Raw genomic sequence first — 17,883 nt, 5'->3', positions numbered from 1 at the left:
AATGAATTAGGTCACATAAAACATTATCTCAGAAGTGATCTGATCTATGGTCAGGTAATTTATAAACATCCTTCTACAAAATCTTGTTGAATGCAGAGGCTGTTTTGTACTTGACAAGACTGAGCCAAATTCATCAATCACTTTACATTTTTCCAAGATCACTTGTTACACTGCAGTGAATGTAAACACAATTGACCTCGTACACTTTACTTCCTTTGCTCAGTGTCTCATTCTGTCTCTCAGATGTAAAGTATTATTTATTTGTTTTTCCAATTGTTTACAAAGATTTCATAAATGTTATTTGGGGTTAATTAAGTATTTAGTGTCAGTACAGCTGATGAATCTACTCAAATAGCTTAAATATTCTATCGATCCAGTTAATGTTTGATTTTTATTTTGTTTATACAATTGCTCTTCAAGTGATCAAATAAACTGACATTAATATTGATATCAAAGGTGGCAATGAAGAGTGTAACCAATAAAGACTTGAGACTGATTGATGTCACAATGGGTGCACTACTACAAGCAAAGACATTTTCCTGAGATTCAACAAGAAAATAGTTTTATTTAATCAAATCAAAAATATACATTTCAATAACATTGTTTTATCCATAAAATGTATCATCCTACTAAAAAAGCTAGAGGATTTAAATAAAGTAGAGATTACTTCATACCATTTTCTGTACAGCAAATGTGATAAAAGGTACAGTTGCTTTCAACAGTGTTACAACACCTGATATACATATATTTACATAAATGTAATTAATGGCAGAGATTAGATGCAAATACAAGGGGTAGTGTTTACTGTGGAGTTAGTTGAAGTTACTGAGTTAACATGCTTTGGAAGGACTTACGGTGACTGACATTTCCTCTGCTTCAGGACATATTGCTCCTTCAATAACAACAGCTCCCTACACAACGTTTAAGAGTAAGGTCAAAGGAAAAACCCAGTGTTAGTGCCTCAATCAACTCACCAAAATAAATATACTTTATTGAAGCAATCTTAACAACACAACACACGTTGACCATAGGAGGAAAGTTGCCGATGACCTCAATGTCAATATGCCCGATAAGTCCTCAACAGCTGTCTCTACCTCTTCCCTGCAGTGGCCCACCACGACTGGCCCTGTAGTTTGAACACGGTCTGCTTCTCCTGTGGGCTGAAGTGGAGGATGGTCAGGATTGCGGTCAGGGTCTGCTGACGCCCGCTGGTGTCCTGCAGGGTCAGGAACTTGTAGATGACATTCTTGAGGTACTCCAGGTTGGAGCCCTCCCTGCCTCGGTCCCTCAGAAGTTTGTCCAGCTGGTCCCGCAACTCGGCTACCTCCTCGTCGTACCTCTCCCCGTTGGCGATCAGCTTGCCCTGCATCTGGTGCAGGTCTTCCTCCAGGCGACGCTTCTGGCGACGCAGGCAGCCGATCTCCACCTCCTTGCGGGCCAGCTGCTCGGCGTACAGCAGCAGAGTGGGCTCACTGGGCATTGCCAGCCTCAACGCCTGCGCAAAGATGTCACTCTCCTCCTGAGCCTGGTCGTCCATGGTGGGGTCGGTGCTGTAGCCGCTGCCGATGTCAGCTGGCGCTCTCGAGTCAGCCGCTGCCTTTTCGTCGCTGCTGCTGCGCCCCCGCTGTGCGACGAGGCCGTGGCTGAACGCAGCGGAGCCCCGCAGCTTCTCCAGCTCCTGGTCCTTCTCCGCCAGCAGGGCCATCGTGCGGTCCCTCTGCCGGTGCAGTTCCCCCTCAAGCCTGAGGAGGCTCTCTCTGTGCTGGACTTCGGTCTTCTCCAGCTCCTGCTTGCGGCTCTGCTGCAGCGTTGCTAGGCCCTGCTGACGCTCCTCCAGCTCCCGGCGGTGCTTGGCCTCCGACTCGTCGCTGTGGATGCGCAGGTTGATGTACTTCTCCTTCAGCTCGGCCAGCTGGTCGCGAGCCTCCTCCAGCTCCTTGGCCTGGCTGCCATCCTTGGCATTCTTGTTCTTCAGCACCACCTGTGCCCGTACCTTGTAACGTTCAAATTCCTCCTTCAGCTGACGCAGCTCTTGCTGGTAGTACAGCACTGAGGTTTTCTCACCGTCCGAGGACTCGCCCCCTGGACCTGTCCCCAGCTCGCCCTCCATCTGAGCCAGCTTCTCGATGTCGGGCACTTGCTCGGGGCTCTTCCGCGAGGCTAGCACCAGCAGCTTCTTCACCTTCTCCAGCCGCTCCTTCAGAACGTTCACATCCAGGTTGGTCTCGTCAATGGTCAGGTCGGAGGAGCCCCTGTTGGAGGCAGCGATGGCCAGGGTCTTGTTCTCGGTGTCCAGCTGGAGGATGCGCTCCCTCAGCCTGTGTGTCGTCTGCTGGTCCTTCTGCCTGGCCCTCTCACATGCCCCGAGGAGCTCAGAGAGCTCTGAAACCCTCTCCTCCAAACTTGCCACCCGGCCCTCCTCAGCTTGGGCTAGCTCTCGAACACACTCCTCTGCCTGAGATGCCTGCGGACATGACAAGCATAGAAGAGCCATAAGACACTGACTCATATCATTGGAAACCATGATGCAATGGATGTTTACCAAGACAGACATACTCCTGGAGTGATAAATCGGTTACATACCTTTTTTATCTCTTGTTGTAGCTGCTGATGGAAGTGGCTCTTGAGCTCTGCCATCTCCTGCTGCAGTTCGTCCACCCGCGGGTCAGGCTTGCTTTTCTCCACTTCTGCCGCTTGCAGGCTCCTCTTGATCTCCTCCCGCTCCTGGATCACCTCCTTCAGCCTGGCCTCGTAATCCAGCCCCCTGTCTGCAGCCTGGGTGGTCTCCATGAGGGCCTCCCTCGCATCCTCCAGCTTAAGCTCAGCATCCTGCCTCTGGCCCCTCTCTTCCTGGAGGAGCTTCTGGAGCTCGCGGAGCATGAGGGCATGGTCGCCTTGCTCCTGCTCCCTTTCGTGCTGCTGGGTGATGACCCGAGCCTTGCTCTCCGCCAGATGGTCCTGCAGTGCCTGTATCTCAGCCTCATGCTGCCTCCTAGCCTCCTCCAGCCTCCCCTGGAGCTCATCAAACTCCTGCTTCATTTTACGCTTATCGGCCTGGAATGAGGCCTCCATCCTGGACTTTTCCTGAGTGACTGTTGCAAGAGAGCTGGTGAGGGTAGTCAGCTGGGTCTTCAGTTGCAGGACCCGTCGGTCAGCCTCTGTGGAGGTGGATGGGGCTGATGACTGCTGCTCAGAGCTTCCACTGCTGCTGGAGCTAATACCACTCTCTGACCCGCTGGCCTCCTCAGACCTTGTGGACATGGAGGGGCCTCCAGGGCCGCTGGCTCCCACCTCTGCTCCGGAGCTGCTCGGCTCCTCTTCAGCCTGGTCGCCCTTAGTGCTCCCACTGTTGATGCTGGTGGCTGTTTCTGCGGATGCTGCAGTGTCAAGACTGTCCTCACTGTGCAGTGAACAGTGGTCATCTGCAAGGTCAGGGGGCACAGGGTGTTCAAAGCCAGCACTGAGGGAACCATCTTCATTTCGTTGGCTGAGGTCAACCTCCTGGGACACAGTTAGTACTTTCAGGCTAGCCTCTAGAGCCTCCTTTTCCTTCAGTAGGCTCTTGTATGCCCTGACCACATCCTTAAAGCGGGTTTGGTACTGGATCAGTTGCTTCTTCTGGCCATCAATGGTGTCCAGTAGTTCTTTTTTACTGGGGCCACCCCCAAATGTCATTCCAAACTTCTCCATGGCTTGAAAGAACCTCCAGGTCTATTTTTAGTCCTGTTGCTTGACGTTTAGCTCGGATCCATATTTACCTGCTTAATTTAAAACCCTGAAATGGGTACCAATAGAGAGGAATCATTGTTAATCGTGAAAATATATGTCGTTGAATGTATGAGTTTAAATATATCTACAAATGTTTGTTAATCTGACTCTCCGGGGTCTACAGCGATAGCTAAACCACTAGCAGCAGTCACGCTAAAACAACACATATCTAACTAAAATAAGCCGTGACAGAACTGTTCCGTTTTTTGGCTATCTTGACCATGGGCAGATTCTGAGTAGTTATAATTTTCATTATCAAAATATCCATTGTAAATACCGTACAACTAGATCTATTTACCTCCGGAATACGTGTCAGCAACAGCTTTGCAAGCCAATTCACTTCCGTCCTTCTGTGAAGTGAACGTGTAAATAATAAATAAAGTAGGAAGGCTACCATACACAGTCTGTAAATGCGGCCATCTTGTGAAGGTCTTAATATTTTTTAACTGGTCTTCATGGACGAAATAATATTAAATCAACGTTTCTACAAACAGAGTCAAAAAAGTAAAAGCCGTTTTACTATATACACGTTGATATCAAGTGTACCGATTTCGAGCTAGCCTTAATGTCAAGCACAAACATGCACAGGAAGTTTTGTGAATAAAGCTGTCTGATGACTGACGTCATTTATTCCGCGTTGGCCTGGACGTGGCATCTCTAAAAGACAGAAGAGCTGCGCCCATTCCCTGTCCGGTTACATTAAAATACGTTTACATTTATCTTTTAGGATATCAATTTCTATAATTCAGCGGTAAAGCGGGGCTCTTTCGCAAAATGGGGCTGACAATTTCGTCGCTATTTTCCAGACTTTTCGGCAAGAAACAGATGAGAATACTTATGGGTGAGCATTTGCTAAGTAGCTTGCCTAGCTAGCTTTTTAACTAGCTAACTGGAGAGCTAGTTTTTCATCAGTGTCGGTGGGTTGCCATAAATCAGACACACTTTGTGTTTTTATTGATAATGGCTGTACTCCTGCTTGTCTCTAGTGCCAGGGTCTATTCTGTAACAAGCCTGGTCATTACAACATAAATATACTTGTACTGTGGCTAAGCTTCTAGATCGGCCAATTATGCTACCATCTGAATTGCACAAGTGGTTATGGCATTGTTGGCTGTTATGCGTAACTGGAGTTTAGTTTTAATCTTAAACTGTAGAGATGCCATAAAAAAAAACACTGGTCTGCTCTGAAGATTGCTACTGAATTATTGGTCTAACGTTATAAATAATGACATTAATCATAACCATGCACTTTATTTGATTCTACCACCTAAAGACATAAGCCTTGTGTTATTTTACAGTTGGTTTGGACGCTGCTGGAAAGACCACTATCCTCTACAAACTGAAGCTTGGCGAAATTGTAACCACTATTCCAACCATCGGTAAGGTCCTTGGTCATCATTCTCATTAACATGCGCTTTTTTCTCATCTACTAGCAGTCATTTAGAAGCGTTGTGTGGAATCACTACTTCCTTAATCATAGAGATGAGGATTATGATTAATGATGGGTGCCTTTTGTCAGGCTGTGATATAGTGCTATTATGTGATATAGTGCATCTATAATGGTCGGTGAATATTTTACCTGCATCACCTAACATTTGAGTCAGACATTCATCTCAGACTAATAATGATGTGCCATTCATATATTTCTTTGGTAACTCTTGGTTACTTTTCCTTTTTACCATGGTGGTTTGGAAAGGATGGAAGTGGCATGGCATGGCCATGGTTCTGGGAGAAAAGCAAAGAAAAGTATTGCCTCCTGAGCTGTTCAGGCTTGCAGACGAGTTTGCTCTTTTGATAACAAAGATAGTTTGATAAGGTTCTATAGAAGCTAAGTCCACTAGCCAAAGTAAGTGTATAAAAAAAAAACATGGAATGTCTCACCTGAGCATATATACTTATATTGCATATGGATTATTTTATTCAAGCATTGTGGAGGAACTAGTATCACAGGATTTAACATATCAACATTTGCTTAAGTTTGAATGGCATGATTAGGCCATGGCTAGTTTTAATTTAAGTTGTGGTCTGGCTGGTTATAACCTAACAATCATTAATTAATGATGATTTTTAAAATCTTGTCTTTGGACAGGCTTTAATGTGGAGACAGTTGAGTACAAGAACATCTGCTTTACCGTGTGGGATGTTGGCGGTCAAGATAAGATCCGGCCCCTGTGGAGGCACTACTTCCAGAACACACAGGTACAGCAGTCCTTCCACACCATAATGTAGACATATTGTTTTACAGAATAAAAACATGCATACAAAAAAAATCTTATCTAAATGGTTACATACATGAGTATGACACATTAAAGAGAAAAATAATCTGTGACAAGTTGTGACCTAAGTGCTAACAATCAAGACTTTGACTTCACAGGGCCTTATCTTCGTAGTCGATAGCAACGACAGAGAGAGAGTAGCAGAGTCGGCAGAAGAGTTGTCGAAAATGGTAAGTTTATGGCTGTGTTAAAAGGCCTAAAAGTAACCAAGTCTATTGACTTGCCACTATTTAGCCTTCTGTTGTGTTTACATATAATGGTCTTTCTGTGTTGGCTTGCATTTATGTGAACAATTCTAACAGAGAGATGGGCAAATAAAGAGTTGTTTTGTAGTGAATCAAGTTAATATACAGAGGTTTGTCTGTCTTTGTGACTACTCATTCTTCTGCATTGGCGCATGGTTTATGATTTTCCATGTCACAGTGCTTCCCTGCATTGTCACACTCCGCTGCCCTTCTCTCTCCTTTCTACTCACCCTTTTCCTCTCTCAATACCCAGCTGCAAGAAGATGAGCTGAGAGAGGCAGTGTTGCTGGTATTTGCCAACAAACAGGATCTTCCCAACGCCATGGCAGTGAGCGACCTCACAGACAAACTGGGCCTGCAGAGCTTGCGCAGCAGAACTGTGAGTTTCTTTCTCAGTAGTTTGCTCACACATATTCGGTGACCACTTTTAATTGACATTGGCTGAGCATGTTACTCTCTCCCTTTTGTATAGTGGCATGTGCAGGCTACCTGTGCTACTCAAGGCACAGGACTTTACGAGGGACTGGACTGGCTATCCAACGAGCTGTCAAAACGCTAAAGGAGAGAGCAAAAAACAGGAGCTGGGTCGGAGTAAACGAGATCTGAACATGCCCATAGAGAAAGGGGTGTGGCATGTGCTGAGAATTCCATCAGAAGAAAATGACAACTTTTTAAATTATCGTGTGTCTGTCTGGTAGAACTTGGAGTTATGGACTTTGCGATCAGTTCCTGTTCTGAAACACTTTTCTCACTTCATTCTTCTGTTTTATTCTGTGTCGTCCTTGCAGATGTTTCTTAGACTGTTTATATCTTTCTTTTTACCTCCCAACCCCCCGCCTCAAATTTGTTTTTTTTTGAGTTGCATGTTTTCAGAAGGGGGGAAAACACCCAAACAAAAATAGAATCATATGATGGTTGTGCTGATTTTAATTGTTGTGAAATGAACAGGAGGTTTGGGGGGTAGGTCAGGGTGAACAGGAATTTGTTGGGCCATCAGTGCATATTGGAGGGCAGAGGCCGGGCTTGGGGTACAAGCCTCATCTGCCTGCCTAGGATTGGTTGACTCATTCCAGGGAGCTGGACCTGAATGCCATTTCCATTTCTAAACAATGTGAAGGGTGCTGCCAGGTATTCAGTCATTTCAAGGGCCATTATGATGCAATAAAATATTTTCTTTCCTTTTTCCCTCAACTATTGAAATGCTCGTTTGTATCTAGTGGGCATATATTCCTGCGGGGTCTTAAAAAGTCTAAAATTCGGAACTTTAAATTTAAGGCCTAAAAACGGTTTTACCCTCGTTCATTTCCAGAAATGCTGGCCGCAGAAAGTTATTACAAAGTAGCAAAAAAGTATTTAGTTGTAGCCTACAAAGCGGAGCTCGAGAGTCCAGGGTTTGAATTACGGGGTTAGGGTTAATTCATCTTGGACCCCCTAATTAATCTTAAACCCCCCCAGAAGAGGTAAAAACAACAGGTTGGGGGGGTCGATACATTTATATATTGTTCTTACCTTTAATCGTAAATTTTACTTTACGCCCTGGAGAAGAAGCTGACCCCCCCCCCCCCCCCCCCCCCCGATTATCATTGAATAATTCGCACTCTGTTTCTAACTAAACTAAAGAGAATCTTCCTGAGATTAACAAGCGTTTGTCGGAGAGGAGAGACAATATTTATGAAACTGTGTGATGGTGAAGTCCCACATCTCACATGACCACAATGTAAAGAAAGCCAGGCTGTTGCGGTACTGCCCCAGCATGTCTGAAAGAGCATGCACACTAACCCAGTGAGCTAACAGGGGAGCCCTGCTTTCTTCTGGTTTTCTGACACCCCAACTCTGCAGGTTGTTACAACTAGATAATTCAATGTCAAATTTAAATGTTGAGTGGAGATTATGATCCCTAATAGCTCAGTGGTTAAGGATGTGGGCTACTGTGTGAGGGGTCTTGTGTTCAAATCTGGCTGAAGGATCTTCTTACAGCTCAATTTTTGCTCTTGGACTTATAAATAAACTCGATTTTTGCTCTTAAACTCTTGGACTAAAACTGATAAAAGGTAAATGTATTTTTAGACTCTTAGTTGAGCCTTTCCGGGTGGGACAGTTGGGTACCTGTAAAGAGAGTTGGGAGAGGGGGTCTGGACAGTCGGGGAGTGTGCTGTGGTTACAGGGATCTGGGCCCACGGATGTGTTTGGCACTATGCTCTGTGCTGGTTTTGAACCCAGGTCATTGTGGTGTAGGCCCTTGTTCTCAGCCCACTACACCACAGGGTCCCCCATCTATATACTTGGAAATAACATATATATTACTTAACTGATATCAGTTAAATGAATTACTAATTTGTTTGAGCGAGATTTGAACCAGGGGTACCGTGTTTGGCAATAGACTCGATGTCCAAACACGGTGACACTACTAAATGCCAAAGGACAACATAGGTTTTGTTTCTGATCATCTGATCAAGTTATAAAACAGAATACTCTGCCTTCTAATCATACTTACAAAACAAGTGAAAGTTTGCTGAAGGATTTCTAAAAATCACAAAATACAGTGACGATAAGTAGACTTTTCTTGAATAGACGTATTGATTTCTGCAACACGGTTAAATATTAAACAGAAATGTACAGCTTACCATCTATTATGGGCGGGAATCTTTTGGTATCTCACGTTTCGATTCTTGGGGTCACGATTCGATAAAAAAAACATTTCACGATTCTTCGATTTTTAATCAAATTGTGATTCAATATATTCTTACATAAAAATAGTGAATCGCGATTCATATGTGAATCTCATTTCCCCCCCACCCTTAGTACTTAGTGCTGAATGAAATTAAATTAGGTTACTAATGTGATTGCTTTATCTGTAAATTAAATTGCGGCTTTTTCAATGACTGAATTCATTGAAATAAGTTTTTTCAGAATTTCTTGATTTGAACATTTATTTGGTAATGTGTCGCGTAGGTCTTAAATTTCAATCTGTATGGTCTTAAAATGTCTTAAAGGTCTTAAATTTGACTTACTGAAACCTGCAGGAACCCTGGGGTATATAAATGACGGTGTCTATTGTTGGGATGGTTTGATTGCATAGCAGATCCTTACCCATGTTTTCTCCAGAATCAAATTAGTGAACTTTGAATGAACCATTCCTTTGTGGAAGTTTTTACATTTTAAGGTTGGAGGGTAAGAGGGCACTATTCTATTTGCAAGTAGGTAAATTCCCAGTCAGTCTTCTCTGGTGGATGAAGTAAATTTTACATGTAACTGTTCATAAGCAAAACTTTATTCAATCTTCTAGCTATTTAAATATCATCTTTCAAAAATGGACAACAAAGCAATAAAAATAGATGTACAACTTAAATACTTGCAACAGTGCACATAGGTGGTACAAGATTGCGGATGGTAATCACAGACAAGGTTAAAAAGACAATTTTCAACAAGCATCATTTTATAGACCTGCTGGACTTATCTAAACAAGTCCTGTCCTGAATCTTTAACCTGGATGGATGGGGACTCTGTATACTTGAGTCCATCACACAGGCATTCATTTGTTGCACTTTTACCTCATCATCCTATACATTTGCTGTCACTCAAATGTCCAGTGATGTACATCTGTAGAGGAGTAGTCGTCTTCTTCTTGTATTGATGCTCCTTTGTCGACTACACAATCACAGGTTCTCGCTGATTGTTCTGACGTTTCACAACAAAGACCTTCTGGCCTGAGACAGTTACTGCGTAGGCAAACTCTTCACACATGACTGGAAAGTGAACAAAGCTTGATTAGAGACGGGTGCTATCAAGTATATTTACATTTGTTCATTTAGCAGACGCTTTTATCCAAAGCGACTTCCAAGAGAGAGCTTTACAAAGTGCATAGGTCACTGATCATAACAACGAGATAGCCACAAAACATTGCGAGTAGCCAAAACATGAAGCACACATTGTGAACAACCAAAGTAAGTGCCAAAGGGAAGAACCATAAGTGCATGTAGTTAAACAAGTTACAATTAAACAACATGAACTGCTATGATATTGACAGTACATAGGTAGGTCTAATGTGTGCCTTGTGGCATACCTGACATGCGTTTGAAGGGAGGCTCAGCAGAGCTAACCCGGCATCCAGTCCGCACCAACTGCATTATGATCCCAGCTGTGTGCTCATCATTCTCCATCTCCCCTGCCGACTGTGTAACATGATGCAAACAAGAGAAAGAGTAAAGGACTCTTCCAGTAGCAGAATGTTGAGGGTGGTAGAACGGGTTACAAAATGGGAACAGCGGCGTGCTAGGTTATTGTACAATAGTCAAAGCTTGTGGTTCCTGTTTTTGCCCTTACCGCAAGTACGCCATCTTCACTGATCACCAAATAGCCCAATTGATCAGGAATCCTCTCCAAACCCTGCGTCAGAGCGGTAGTCTGAAACAAAAACGAGAAAGATAGCTAAGCTATGCTAAAACGTACACTATAGCACGGTTAATTTGATATTTTTTTTAAACATGGCTTGCTGTGGCAAACTATTGTCACAATACAATTTCTTACTGTGTCCTTACTTGGCAAAGAGTACTGTCACTTTATATCGGTAGTAATACTAGTGTAAGAAATCCCTAGATTGTCAAGCAAAACAACGCGTTTGCTTGCTAGCCTAGTTAGAGGGCCAACAATGTCAATGGATGTGCAATTTCACAGCAATTCAATGTTACACATTTTAACTACGTAGAACATGAAATGCTTTATATTTGACATCAAATTGAACGTATAGCTAATTAATTTAAAATACATAAAACTTGAACATACCATTTCAGTTGTGTTGTTGAAGGAGGAAGACCATCTGCTTTCCTGCTCATGTGACAAGTCTATCCCGTGACGTCCTTCTGCGAGTTGGGCTGGTGGCCTTGGAGGTCTAGGATATTTCATATCACTGACATGCTGGGGTATTTTGGGGCAATTAATTATTACTTCCTTCAATGACAGGTCAATTATTTTGTTATATTTTCACAATACATATATTTATATTTACTGAGTTAATTGATAATTTCGTCTTTTTGCTACAAACCAGTAGATGGAGCCCCCATCACTCTCACAACTCGTTTAAAGCGGAAGTTACAGCTAGTCAGCTGACAACTTCATATGATCTGAATGAAAAACAGACAGGTCGATTTCAACGATTTATCTCACAAATTAAGATAGAATAACAGCAATGGCAGGACGAGGTAAACTCATCGCCGTTATTGGTGATGAAGACACATGTACTGGATTTCTTCTCGGTGGAATTGGCGAGCTGAATAAAAATCGGAAGCCCAATTTCTTGGTGGTCGAGAAGGACACAAGCATCACAGAGATAGAGGAGACATTCAAGTAAGTATTATTACCATTATACAAAGTGTTGTTAAAGATTATAGGCTCAAATGTCAAGACAGAGCAAACAATTTATTGAAAAATACGTTAAATACCATGCCAGTAGTATTTATATACATTCTCTTAGGGACATCATGATTTATGACCAACACGTAGCCTAATTCAGAGGATAGCACTCGTCTGGGTTACTATTACTAGTATGACCTTGATCAACCAAATCCCACGTCCTGTGTGTAAACTTCCATTTCGACTCCCGTAGGAGTTTCCTTGTCCGTAACGACATCGGCATCATCCTGATCAACCAGTTCATAGCCGAGATGATCCGTCACGCCATTGATGGACACATGGAGTCCATCCCTGCAGTGCTGGAGATCCCCTCCAAGGAGCATCCATACGATGCCTCCAAGGATTCCATCCTACGCAGGGCCAAGGGCATGTTCTGTGCTGAGGACTTCCGATAAACACACACACTCAGCAGGGGCATGGTTTAAGCCGGGACATATATGGAGAATGAGGTGATGATAGGGGTTTGTGTTTTATTTAATTTGCCATTCCTTTACCTGGACAGAAAACCATATCTGATGATAACAGTACTGATTGGTTGCCAGGGGACTGTTGTCTTAAACCTGACAGGTCACTGTCTCTGATATTTGATAGCTCTTTGTGTTTTTTCCCCCACATGCTGTGTTACATGTAGCTTTTCATTATGGGCAGTTTTTAGGTTGTATTACAAGGATTGATGGGTAGTCACAAGCTGTAGGGCAGACTTTGTCAGCATTGACTGATTCATATGAACCTGATAAAGTTTTAACACCTATTTTCCATTTTGATGATACACTCACTTCCAGCATGGCATACACCCTAGGCTTCTGAAGATTTACAGAACTGTAAACCCAAATTAGTTAACCTGAATAAACATCACATACAAATGTGTTAAATCTTTTTCCAAATGTTTGGAAATTGTCTAATAGAGAAAGTGTTCTGCGTTTTGTGTCATGTGTTAAGTCTTGAAAGATGCATTGTATCGTGATTGCTACAAATGTGTTCTTATTTATCTAAAAACCCAAGTAACTGGTATTCATGAAAATAAATTATAATAACGATGAGATATTGTTTCTTTTATGTAATTCTGTTCAATTTCAGTTATAAATATGAAACTGAAATGGTTATGGATAACAATATATATAGGCCTATATACATGACATGGCCGTGTTGATTTTAAAGCCTTGGTGCCAATTATTATTTGTAGCCTGTCTGGCCTTGGGAGAAGAGTAGCTCATTATCAGAAACATTACTAAAATGTAGCAAGTCTGTGCCAATGGAGCTCCATATGCAAGTTTCTCTCTAGAAAATAGATTATATTTTAAAAGCTTTTACAGCTTTCCATCCAGTGTGGCACAAGAACAAAGCCCAATATGCCCATACAAGATAAGTATTGCCAGCAGCAAACAAGGCAGGGACACACCAAGGACAGTTCCCAAACTGTAATAACATTCAAGTACAAAACCATACAAAGCCGCTGTTGAACTTGAGGCAGAATGGTTCCCATGAGTCCACACTGACCTCGAAAATAACAGGCAGTTCAGAGACACAGATGATGTAAATGAGCAAATATTTAAATAACATTGGACTAGCCTCATCACTCTTCACGTTGAGTGAGTGTGTCCTTCTCTCCTGTGTCCTTCAGTTGACTGGGGATAAACACTGCACAGTTAAACATCTTCTCACTGTACAAATGTTATGGAGTAGGTGCAGAGTATAAAAGGTCTTCTAACTGAGTGAGCCTGTGGGGTTGGAACTGCCTACCTCCTCTCATTCCTCCATCCTTAGGCCTTAGTGAGGACATTATGGGCCCCACCTGGTCACTCAGTGTGTTTCTCCTTGGCTATGTCTTTGGAATGCCCATCAACTTTCACAACAGCACCAGGTAAGAAGTATACCAGTGCCTAAACAGCTTTTACCAGAGGTGTGCATGGAATTAAAGTATGAGATTAGTGATGGTCTGAAGGACAATATGTCTATGTTAGTTCCATATTTCCTTTCTATAACATGGCTTGCACAAGGGAAGACTTCATGGGAAATTATAGAGAACTGTCAGAGGTTTAAAAATGAACAAACATACCTCTTTTTCAGACAAAATGAGACCCTTTTTCAACGAAACTACACACTGGACAACTCGACAGAGTGAGTTTTGGCTATATGCTATATGAACGTTGTAAAAACTTTGTCACTATATTCTAGCAATTTAAGCTTTAGTATTTCAACAAATCAGGCACATGTTCTTAAAACAGTGATATATATATATAGAATTAAAAGAACACAGTTACAAACCACTTTTATAAATTAACATATTTTTATACAGAAATTTTAAACGTTTTGAAAGGAACAGGGATCTTTGTTTGGAAAAAGGAACCTAAAAATAGTTGATATATAATAAAACATGCTTTGCCTTTCCAGATTTGTTGAGACTAATGACACAGGAATCTCTCCCTTTCAGTAAGAATAATACAGATGTCCATCCAATGATCTAGAGTATGCAAATTAAAGTAGAATGTTTTTTATACCGCTTATAACCTGTTTTTGTTGTTTGAAATTTATTTACAGAATGATCATCTCAACCCAGTATTTGGTTTCAACAGGGTATGAAACTTTATTGTCAAATACATATTTTTAAGATATAACATGTTGTATAACTAAGTAGTCATGTTAAAAATACTTTTCAAAATCTTTTTAAAGGGAAAAATCACCAAACCAGCCAGACATGTAAGAATTGCTTAGTTTACAAAACTTTTTTGATCAATGAATGTTGCAACAACAATAAACATTAACAACACTAAAAACATAACAATTTCCATATTGTTATGCATGTGACCTGTTTCATATCTAAACCTATCTAAGCCTTTACCTCTCCAACCCTTGTTACATTTTTCTCCATAAGGATTGTGAGGGTGGGGGCCAAGCAATGCATCCTGCCCACCTGTATGACTGCCGTCCTGGGCTCCTCCTTGCAGATAGGGGATGAGATAGCGGGCAGCTCTACTAGAGATCCTCAGGGGATAGGGAAGAAATAAGAGCTGATTTGTAATATTATGACTAAGTGCTCACACCAGATAGTACACAGCTTTATGGGTGTAAACATTGTAATAATCACAATGGATTCAACCTGATAAAACATGTCGGACATGCATGCTGATTCTTGATTGGTAATGTTGTAATGGATGGCACCATGATAGAAAGGCTCCTTCTGTTTAACTCCACCAGATACAAAAATCAAATTGATTTCTGTAATGCATTTAAACACAACCAATGCCAACAAAGTGCTGTACAATAAGTAAAAGATAAAGAACCATATAAATGTACTATACTTTTTACAATACTATTTAGTATTCTTCACTCTAAATGTTGACCAATAAAAACAACTAATACAAACCAGAATTGGTGGCATTAATGACTGCTATTCAAATTATGAACATACTGTACATACCTGATGTTCAATAGAGAAGATGTAACTATTAAACAAGCATTTAAACAAATAGTTTTCCCATTATTCATATTAATGTAAATGTATGCTTTCAATTTGACCTTACAAGACAGTTTGATCATGAAGGACACATATTTGTGAAGCTTAGAAATATCAGTTTTCCAATTTCAGCTACTGTATTATCGTTTTCCTTCATGTGAATATCAGGCGCCTCATGTTAGAATATTAGAGTGTCCAATTGTCCTAATATCCCTATCTATCTCCTCACAGGTTAGACAGTCTGCAACAGAGGAAGGACACAGAGTATAACGTCACGTGAGTAATATAGACCATGTCTTGAAAAGTGGGAGATGGTGGAGAGTTTGAGTTCCCTTACTTGCTGCTTGTACCACTACAGGAAGGAGGTGCAGAGCTGGAATGGTACAGAATCAGATGGCAACATGACAATGCAGTAAGCATTCATCTAATATCTAAATGTATAAATGATGTTCTTTACCCTTATTTACCAAATTTCTTCATTCATATCCAGTACACCGATGAAACTGCATGTTACCTATCTTCGGTAAGTAATGGAATGACTTAGCTACAATCAGCAGTTTGGTTGTCTGCATTGGTGCTTTATCTCATAAAAAATTGATTTTCTCTTGTCAGGGGAGTATCAAGAGTCAAGAGCTGCCAGCTTAGTATCTGTGCCCTTATAAACCTGAGCCATGAGATGCAGTCAGGCGGAGACGAGAAAGCAGGCAGAGCAACGACAGACCCTCATGGAATCGGCAAGAGATGAGAGGGAAGTCAGAGGGCCCTCGAGACCCTTGATCAAAGCAGATGTCATATGGCATCAGCTGAGTGGAAAGTCAGAGTTGTTTGTTTATTTAATGAATTTGAGTTAAATCTAATAAAATTGCCGTTTTATAATCGTATAAGTGTGTTAATTTAGCCACCCTTTAGTGTTTGATTGCATGGCCAACACTTGTGACGGCATGCGATTATTACGCGTAGGCCTACTGCCACATTTGAGCTCAAATGTTTGAAAAGTTAAATGCTACAGCGTTATACCAACGGCACTTAGCTAATATACTAGACTAATGGGTCAATGTGTCGCGTTTAAGTGCCTGGGGTGTATGCATAGCTTATAGAAAGCTGACATTAATGGTATCAACACTAACCAAATTGCTTTGCTGTTAGCGAAAGCGACGGGACAGTCTGTAGCCTATACAGACAATAGAGTAGAAAACGTCCCAAGCGTTTTGGAAAGGATAACACAAGTTTTCGAAAAATGGATTCCCATATACAAGGATTTTGGAGAGAGAGCATTTTAAAAGAGAACATGCTTCGGCTCAATTGGTTTCGAGATAACTGGACCAAATACCATAACACACCCAAAAAGGTGAGTGCAAAGGCAAGAGCAACACTGCCACAGATCGCCAAACCTCCTCACGAAGGCACTCCAAGCCTGCCGACGGTCAAGGACAGAGGGCAGGAAAACAACTGCAATCAGACGATCCTGCCGATGCGGCCAGTGTCGGGAGAGACTCGGAAAGTTCTTTATGATGGCTTTTCAAAAGAGCAGACTGGGCGCTATAAATACCTACTAATGAGGAAAGCCAAATCTCCAGAAGAAAAGTATCCGTATCCATTAACCAGCAACTGCGAGTATGGTTGGGGTTTAGGTAAGTAAGCAAATAGCTTTATTTCTATACTCAGGTGGCTGAGCGGTTAGGGAGTCGGGCTCGTAATCTGAAGGTTACCGGTTCGATTCCCGGCTGTGCAAATTGACGTTGTGTACTTGGGCAAGGCACTGGGGGAAAGTCCCTGTACTTACTGTAAGTCGCTCTGGATAAGAGCGTCTGCTAAATGTAAATGTACTTGGTTACACATTTAAAGTAATAGGCGTACATATTTTCTTTACACTCAGTCATAATGATTCTATTGCGTTTGCATCTGGATATGGCAAGTAGCCTATTGATATTCATCTGTATCCAGGTGACACGACCAAGGCCTATGTCCCAATGTTTGCACTAAACGCCATTGTGAGAGATACCTTCTACCGGAAGAACGGCACCTTCCCGCACTCCACTCTCTCTGACAGGCTGGCATAGAACCCGTTGGACCTACGGTGCTGAACTGACCCCCATGCAACCACCATCCCCAATGTCAGCACTGTTTTGACCTTATTATGCCTTATTCCTCTGTATTTCCACTAGAGCAATGTAAAGCTTGATATATATCAAATAAAAATCTTCCAAAAATTAGCTTTTTCTGTTTTGTGTCCAGTAAATTGTAAATACTCATACTGAAATATCACTACACTCAGTAAATGGCTGGGTTATTATCTAACTACGGTCCACTAGTCTGACATGGAGCTCACAGCTGGATGAGTGGTGGCAGCAAGGCCTTAATCATAATACATATTGGGGGGGACACATCCCCCCCATATTCCAATCTGCTCAAAATGTCCCCCCCAATATATTGATATAGAAATATAAATAAAAATATAAATGTGTTACGCTACGCACGCTGTTTGAAATTATCATAAAAAATGTAATTTGTCCCCCCCAATGTTGACTCCATGGCTACACCTTTGGGTGGCAGGTAGACTTCATGATACAATATTGTGTATTCCAGCCTGCAGCTGTAGGCCTGCCCTGCTCACAGTGAGAGGGAAGGATGGCCTGGACAATGCCCTTAAAAGTATACCCTACTCATCATTTGACAGGTGCAATCTGTCTCATTCCATTGCTGATTTGTAGCTGGGATAATAATGGCAAAT

The 17,883-nt window shown here is 42.0% G+C and overlaps 6 protein-coding genes across 7 annotated transcripts; 4 read left to right on the top strand and 2 right to left on the bottom strand.

Moving 5' to 3' along the window:
• Positions 1 to 738: 738 nt before the first annotated feature.
• Positions 739 to 4,114, bottom strand: gcc1 (GRIP and coiled-coil domain containing 1). The gene is made up of 3 exons (XM_067254431.1): positions 4,067 to 4,114; positions 2,584 to 3,775; positions 739 to 2,464 (listed from the first exon to the last, which is right to left on the bottom strand). The coding sequence occupies exons 2-3, from the start codon at positions 3,688 to 3,690 to the stop codon at positions 1,091 to 1,093; spliced, it is 2,481 nt and encodes an 826-aa protein (XP_067110532.1). The 5' UTR covers positions 3,691 to 3,775; positions 4,067 to 4,114; the 3' UTR covers positions 739 to 1,090.
• A 301-nt stretch (positions 4,115 to 4,415) lies between these two features.
• On the top strand, positions 4,416 to 7,052 carry LOC136959852 (ADP-ribosylation factor 4). Its single transcript, XM_067254053.1, has 6 exons — positions 4,416 to 4,609; positions 5,067 to 5,147; positions 5,858 to 5,967; positions 6,143 to 6,214; positions 6,543 to 6,668; positions 6,762 to 7,052. The coding sequence occupies exons 1-6, from the start codon at positions 4,543 to 4,545 to the stop codon at positions 6,846 to 6,848; spliced, it is 543 nt and encodes a 180-aa protein (XP_067110154.1). The 5' UTR covers positions 4,416 to 4,542; the 3' UTR covers positions 6,849 to 7,052.
• Positions 7,053 to 9,539: 2,487 nt separating this feature from the next.
• On the bottom strand, positions 9,540 to 11,154 carry lamtor4 (late endosomal/lysosomal adaptor, MAPK and MTOR activator 4). Its single transcript, XM_067254055.1, has 4 exons — positions 11,072 to 11,154; positions 10,613 to 10,693; positions 10,353 to 10,461; positions 9,540 to 10,035 (listed from the first exon to the last, which is right to left on the bottom strand). Exons 1-4 carry the CDS (start codon positions 11,072 to 11,074, stop codon positions 9,938 to 9,940), a joined length of 291 nt encoding a protein of 96 aa, XP_067110156.1. The 5' UTR covers positions 11,075 to 11,154; the 3' UTR covers positions 9,540 to 9,937.
• atp6v1f (ATPase H+ transporting V1 subunit F) lies at positions 11,133 to 12,738 on the top strand. Its single transcript, XM_067254054.1, has 2 exons — positions 11,133 to 11,632; positions 11,892 to 12,738. Exons 1-2 carry the CDS (start codon positions 11,475 to 11,477, stop codon positions 12,091 to 12,093), a joined length of 360 nt encoding a protein of 119 aa, XP_067110155.1. The 5' UTR covers positions 11,133 to 11,474; the 3' UTR covers positions 12,094 to 12,738.
• A 688-nt stretch (positions 12,739 to 13,426) lies between these two features.
• Positions 13,427 to 16,031, top strand: zgc:193726 (uncharacterized protein LOC561161 homolog). Of its 2 annotated transcripts, XM_067254771.1 has the most exons (9): positions 13,427 to 13,559; positions 13,766 to 13,816; positions 14,090 to 14,128; positions 14,237 to 14,272; positions 14,369 to 14,395; positions 15,384 to 15,428; positions 15,511 to 15,564; positions 15,643 to 15,675; positions 15,765 to 16,031. In XM_067254771.1, exons 1-9 carry the CDS (start codon positions 13,480 to 13,482, stop codon positions 15,895 to 15,897), a joined length of 498 nt encoding a protein of 165 aa, XP_067110872.1. In that variant the 5' UTR covers positions 13,427 to 13,479; the 3' UTR covers positions 15,898 to 16,031. The 2 variants fall into 2 exon arrangements, with proteins under 2 accessions (XP_067110872.1, XP_067110873.1); XM_067254772.1 differs by lacking the exons at positions 15,384 to 15,428; positions 15,511 to 15,564; positions 15,643 to 15,675; positions 15,765 to 16,031 and adding an exon at positions 14,571 to 14,757 and having other exon boundaries at positions 13,500 to 13,559.
• A 358-nt stretch (positions 16,032 to 16,389) lies between these two features.
• LOC136960546 (protein SPMIP1-like) lies at positions 16,390 to 17,259 on the top strand. Its single transcript, XM_067255065.1, has 2 exons — positions 16,390 to 16,783; positions 17,097 to 17,259. The coding sequence occupies exons 1-2, from the start codon at positions 16,390 to 16,392 to the stop codon at positions 17,210 to 17,212; spliced, it is 510 nt and encodes a 169-aa protein (XP_067111166.1). The 3' UTR covers positions 17,213 to 17,259.
• The last annotated feature ends 624 nt before the right edge of the window (positions 17,260 to 17,883 follow it).

The sequence above is a fragment of the Osmerus mordax genome, chromosome 17 (genome assembly GCF_038355195.1).
Source record: "Osmerus mordax isolate fOsmMor3 chromosome 17, fOsmMor3.pri, whole genome shotgun sequence".
Classification (NCBI taxonomy): domain Eukaryota; kingdom Metazoa; phylum Chordata; class Actinopteri; order Osmeriformes; family Osmeridae; genus Osmerus; species Osmerus mordax.
This window is presented reverse-complemented; position numbering and strand designations above follow the sequence as displayed.

Coding starts and splice junctions, on each gene's coding strand:
- LOC136960546 (XM_067255065.1), top strand. CDS start 16,390: ATGGATTCCCATATACAAGGATTTTGGAGAGAGAGCATTTTAAAAGAG. Junction 16,784..17,096: donor CGAGTATGGTTGGGGTTTAG/GTAAGTAAGCAA, acceptor ATCTGTATCCAG/GTGACACGACCAAGGCCTAT.
- atp6v1f (XM_067254054.1), top strand. CDS start 11,475: ATGGCAGGACGAGGTAAACTCATCGCCGTTATTGGTGATGAAGACACA. Junction 11,633..11,891: donor GAGATAGAGGAGACATTCAA/GTAAGTATTATT, acceptor CGACTCCCGTAG/GAGTTTCCTTGTCCGTAACG.
- LOC136959852 (XM_067254053.1), top strand. CDS start 4,543: ATGGGGCTGACAATTTCGTCGCTATTTTCCAGACTTTTCGGCAAGAAA. Junction 5,968..6,142: donor ACTACTTCCAGAACACACAG/GTACAGCAGTCC, acceptor TTGACTTCACAG/GGCCTTATCTTCGTAGTCGA. Junction 6,215..6,542: donor CAGAAGAGTTGTCGAAAATG/GTAAGTTTATGG, acceptor CTCAATACCCAG/CTGCAAGAAGATGAGCTGAG.
- lamtor4 (XM_067254055.1), bottom strand. Junction 10,462..10,612: donor GTGAAGATGGCGTACTTGCG/GTAAGGGCAAAA, acceptor CATGTTACACAG/TCGGCAGGGGAGATGGAGAA. Junction 10,036..10,352: donor TCCCTTCAAACGCATGTCAG/GTATGCCACAAG, acceptor TTCACTTTCCAG/TCATGTGTGAAGAGTTTGCC.
- gcc1 (XM_067254431.1), bottom strand. CDS start 3,690: ATGGAGAAGTTTGGAATGACATTTGGGGGTGGCCCCAGTAAAAAAGAA. Junction 2,465..2,583: donor TACAACAAGAGATAAAAAAG/GTATGTAACCGA, acceptor TCATGTCCGCAG/GCATCTCAGGCAGAGGAGTG.
- zgc:193726 (XM_067254771.1), top strand. CDS start 13,480: ATGGGCCCCACCTGGTCACTCAGTGTGTTTCTCCTTGGCTATGTCTTT. Junction 14,129..14,236: donor ACAGGAATCTCTCCCTTTCA/GTAAGAATAATA, acceptor ATTTATTTACAG/AATGATCATCTCAACCCAGT. Junction 15,676..15,764: donor CTGCATGTTACCTATCTTCG/GTAAGTAATGGA, acceptor TTCTCTTGTCAG/GGGAGTATCAAGAGTCAAGA.